General features: G+C 34.3%; 1 protein-coding gene across 1 annotated transcript; it reads left to right on the top strand.

Moving 5' to 3' along the window:
- The first annotated feature begins 3,030 nt into the window (after positions 1-3,030).
- LOC143055227 (uncharacterized) lies at positions 3,031-5,152 on the top strand. The gene has a single exon (XM_076228360.1). It carries the CDS (start codon positions 3,206-3,208, stop codon positions 5,150-5,152), a length of 1,947 nt encoding a protein of 648 aa, XP_076084475.1. The 5' UTR covers positions 3,031-3,205.
- The last annotated feature ends 231 nt before the right edge of the window (positions 5,153-5,383 follow it).

Below are 5,383 nucleotides of genomic sequence, written 5' to 3'. Positions count from 1 at the left end.
ATGTGTAAGCGCAAACCCTGTGACGGTTTTCAATGCCTCATCATGGAGTAGTGACTTCAAATAATTAAATTTCTGAACATTTCCAAGAGTAGTGTTTTCGTGAACGGATGTCTCGTATGAATCCCAAAATGACTGCCACTGCATAATATTACCATCAAAGGTAGGGAGATTCAATTTGGGCAACTTGTTGTACTCATTTACTCTAGTGTTAGTACGTGAAAACTGAGTTTCCGGTTCACGGAAGTTTGAATTACATGTATTCTGTTTAGTGTATCTCCCGGGTTGAGCATAACTTTGTTGATCATGAGCGGGTTGAGCATAACTTTGTTGATCATGAGCGGACTGAGCATAACTTTGTTGATCATGAGCGGGTTGAGCATAACTTTGTTGATCATGAGCGGACTGAGCATAACTTTGTTGATCATGAGCGGGCTGAGCAGGGGCGGAATGAGAAGGGCCGCTATAACTGACGAAATCTTTTGCATTTGTATTGAGTGCGGATGTATTGACAAGAATGAGCTTTTGTATTTGCGTTATTTTTCCATCTAATGTGTAAGCATACTCATCTGAATCGACGATCTCGGCTTCTACTTCTCCTTCATCAAGATTTTCTAGAATGTTCTCATTTAATTTTTGTAGTGTCTCTTGTTTCTTCAACAGATTGTTCACAATTTTAGTTAACTCTTCAGTGTTCACGGGCTCATCTCCGTCGTCTCGGATGTCCTCAAATTTCTTCAAAAGTCGGGAAATAACACTTCTGTGTCCTGCACGTATCGAACGTAGTTTCGAACTCATCTTGGTCCTTCGGCACCAATATCTTAGAGTGGTATTATCAGACTTGTTAGGCACAATAAGAACTACTAGTTGTTTCTACTTGTAATGATTCTAAAACTCATCTTGCACATAAATCTCAACGTCATAAGTAGCGTGACGTTACAATTCATACATAGCGGTACCGCGAACGTCTAATGAACACAGTCCTGAACACACATGATTTATATAAATGGAAAAGGAACAAGTATAATGTAAAATGAGCCCATGAATGCATTTTTATGCACTGTGATTTATGCAATTTGCCTGCAAAGTGAGGCAAAAATGAAAGCAAACTTGCAACACAACCTGTCATGTAGATTAAACTATCAAGACATGATCTCAATTTTAACCTAACGCAAGCTATATACGTCTAATATTAACAAAGCATGCACTCTTTATGGACTAAATAGTACAAAAACGAAAAGAAGAAGAAAAGTGATACTCCCCATATATAAGACATACAAATATTCAACTGTAGAGTATGGCTTCCAAACATGACACGCGTAGATTAATATATGATATTGTTGGATACTGTATACAGATAAACAGATAAGAATATTTATCTAGCTTAGATACACATTCAAATTTATATTATGGGTGTAGCTGAAATTGATAGTGTCGTGGCCAAAATATGTAAAATCCAAAGCTTATATAAAAGATGAAGAGCTATAATCCAAAAGTTCCAAAAAGTATAGCCAAAGCCGTGAAAGAAATCAGAGTTTTGCATGAGGGAGATACATTCCTTAATTTATAATAATTTTTAATATTTTGTAACAGCAAATTTAATAACACAAAAAATCCGTATTTTCATGCCAGTAATCTAGTATCCTATGTAAATAGTGCTCTACGCAGAGTAAAAACATAATTATATGTGTGCTATCATAATTTCAATTCCAACACAAGGAGCAACAGAAAATAAAGTGTTCGTTTTTTTTTAATGCCTTGCATAACTTGAAAGTTTATCTATTAGTGGAATCGTAGTAGCCTATGACAATATTAGCTTTTAATTACATTAAATGTTTGATTTCGTCTAGCTTAGTTTGTTTCGTTGAGTTCCGTTTCGATTGTTTCTCATATCATGATTTTTGTCATTTCGTTTCGTTTCTCATTTTACGATTTGTGTCATTTCTTTTCGTTCCTGTTCAAAACTCCAACGTGGCATGTATTCTTTATATTTTGTTAGTAATTCACGTTATCGACAACTTATGAGGTTTGAATTTCCAACTGGTAACGGTCGTCTCTTATTCAAACTAACCATATCTGCTTAGTGAAAAAAATGTGTTGATGAAAATACTGAACCCCAAGTAAATTAAAAATAGAAGTCCCTACAACATAACAAAACCTAACGCTCGACCAAATCAAATGTCATATTCCTGACTTGGTACGTACATTGCTGGCATTTTTAAACACGATGAAAACGGTAGGTTAAGGTAGATGGGGTGTCTAAATTATAATCCATAGAATTTTTTAATAATTTGCCAAAATGTAATTTATATCATGCTTTTAAAAAAAAGTTAATAAAAATAATGGGTCACGGGGCTTATTTTCACACTACACGGTGTTCAGAATTGACAGATTTTGTATAGATTATGGGTGGAAAACCCAATTTTCTGCAATAAAGCGTAAACTACATGAGATAACATATGAGAAGATAGCTTAACTAGTATGCTTTCAGTTCTTGCTACATAATAAAAAAGGTAAATTCCTAACACATTCTATTGTAAAAGTCCCTTCATCTGAATTATCTGCCCTTTCATTTGAGTTGCCTCCCCTTATATGGCAAAGGTGGAACAAAAAATGACCAAACAAAAGTTTTCGTTACATATAAAATACAACCATAAATATGATAAAACATGTCATTTTCTATATTGAAATGAAAGTTCTTACACATGAATTTCCTACTACTCTCAACATTTGCACATTCTATTAAAGATCTAGACCTTGTTTTCTGGTATTTCCAAATCCAAGATGGAGGACGACACCCTATCTATTACGACTATTAGTACATTAAACGTGAAAACTTCTGTAAAAAGATCGTCTGCTCTGACAGAACTATATGCATACACTGTAATTTGAACCCTTACATGTTGTATCTATATTATATTTATATTACCTTTTTCAGAATGATATGAAAATGAAATTCTTCAACTTAACATTTTTAACGGAAACATATTTTTTACGGATTTATCGGATGAAACGTTTTCAGAAATAGATAAATGCAGTTTGAATATGCCCACCCATACACCTAATGATTTTCAATGAGGTAACCTTGAAATCAGAAATGATAAAAACATGAGCTATTTAAACATGTTAAATCTATTGAAGAATTGACTTTGAAAATTTTAATAGACGTGACTAGCTCTTGTACACATATAATTGATAGACAAGTGTCATGGCGTATAGTCAATCTGTGGAGGCCGATAATATTTGTGGAATATGCAAGTCTGAATATACATCTCCAAGGATTCTGAACTGTTTTCATGTATTTTGTACACCTTGTTTGGAAAAGCTGATAGAAAATACGCAAACATTCCGATGTCCGCTTTGTAGGAGAAACCTGCCTGTTCCAAAAGAAGGTATTGAAAATTTTCCATTGTGTCCATTCATGGTAACATCATCATGTAATGAGGAAAAAACATCTGATTATGAAATAACTTGTGGAATGTGCGACGAAATGGTAGTCTATTCCAGATGTGTGGATTGCGATCAAAACATGTGCAGGATTTGCCACGAATACCATTTAAGAAATAGAACATTCCGAAAACATAAATTAATCGAGAAAGTGAACCCAGAAATACCTGTCGAACAGTATCAAGGGACGAAGGACAACGAACAATGCAGTGAACACGGGAAGTCATTTTCAATTTACTGTAAGTCATGCAATTTGCCTATTTGTGATGAATGCACACAATCTAAACATGCTTGTCACAAAACTAATAATTTAGAGTCTACTGTCAAACACACGATCTCATCTTTAGACGCATTGGTTATAAATCTTCAATCAAAAGTACCTTTCATGGACAATATAATACAAAATGCAAAGGAGGAAGAAAAGAAATATTGTACCCATATTAAACAAACCAAAACTGAACTGAAGAGTATGGCTTTAAACCTGAAAGATATCATGTGTAAGTCAATTGATATGATGTTGTCGGAGAGCATTTACGACTTAGAATCTTTTTCCAAAGCAGACAAGAAAATTATTCAAACATTCATTGAAGAATCTGAATTAAATCGGATTGCTATGATTAAATTACTAAAGACAATGCAGGGAACTATCAGATGTGGCGTCGCATCCAACATAGTTAGATATAGCGGTGCTCTAAACCGACAGTCTATCATGTACGATGAACATCTTTCGCAGTTTGAGATGAAGCTATGTATTCCAAAATTTCATGCTGGCACGTTTTCTCATCACCAAATGAAACATTATTTTGGAAAGATAAAGAGAGAAGAAAGCACAACGGTCTTAAAAAAAACACAATTGCCATCCTTTCAAATTCATATATTTGGAAACACATTGAAAATGACAACGGTAATGAACTTTCAAAATGATTCTGATTTGAAAAGTATTATGGCGGTATGCGATTCGTATGTGTATGTTACGCGATTGAAATATATCAATCGCGAGAAGCATGTTGGTGGCCCTTACTATAGTGCCAAAGTTATGAAATTTGATCCAAATGGAGACAAGAAAGAGGAAGCAAGCAGTTCACAAACGAATGGGACCAGATTTACAATAATTGGAATGAATACTAAAGGTCTCTTCGTTTGGAGTGGCAATACAATCAAATCAGTACCAATGGAATTAGGAGAATTTACAGGCGTGGCAATAAATCCGTGCGAACATGATGTATCACATCATTGCAAAACAAGAAATGCATGCCTCATGGATAATGAAAATATGCTTATTATTTGCGACTGCAGATTTTTTGAAGTCAATGAAACAGGTAAAATAATTCGAACTTTTATTAGTGCGGACATTTCAAAAAAAGGAAGTGGCAATCCAGCAAATTTCGTTTTATATACTCAGTCAAAAATCTTTCTTATTGCATATTCTAAGGAAATCTATGCAATTTCCTTAACAGGAGACTTTACACACTTGCATAGAAATGAAAGCTCAGATTTTGTAGCAATGTGTGAAGATCGTTATGAAAACGTGTTCGTTGCTGATAAGAACAATAATAGCATAGCGCTTTTTACATCAGACGGTCATTATATTCGTGACATACTGACTTCAAAAGATGAAATAGACGGACCAAAGTCTTTAACCATTGACGGAAGAGGTAACCTATGGGTACTTAAAAAAGACAAAATTACAGTGTTTTCATATTTGTAATAAGTATGTCTTTTTATGACGATAATAAAATTCAACATATGAAGTGTTGAATTCCAGTATATTATCCGTATTTTTATCCAGTTAATTGTGGATAAACTCATCATAGAAACCAGGATCGAAATTTTGTATTTGCGCCAGACGCGCATTTCGTCTACAAAAGAGTCATCAGTGACGCTCGAATAAAACAAAAGTCTGAAGGCCAAATAAAGTACAAAGGTGAAGAGCATTGAG

The sequence above is a fragment of the Mytilus galloprovincialis genome, chromosome 12 (genome assembly GCF_965363235.1).
Source record: "Mytilus galloprovincialis chromosome 12, xbMytGall1.hap1.1, whole genome shotgun sequence".
In the NCBI taxonomy this organism is placed as follows: domain Eukaryota; kingdom Metazoa; phylum Mollusca; class Bivalvia; order Mytilida; family Mytilidae; genus Mytilus; species Mytilus galloprovincialis.
This window is presented reverse-complemented; position numbering and strand designations above follow the sequence as displayed.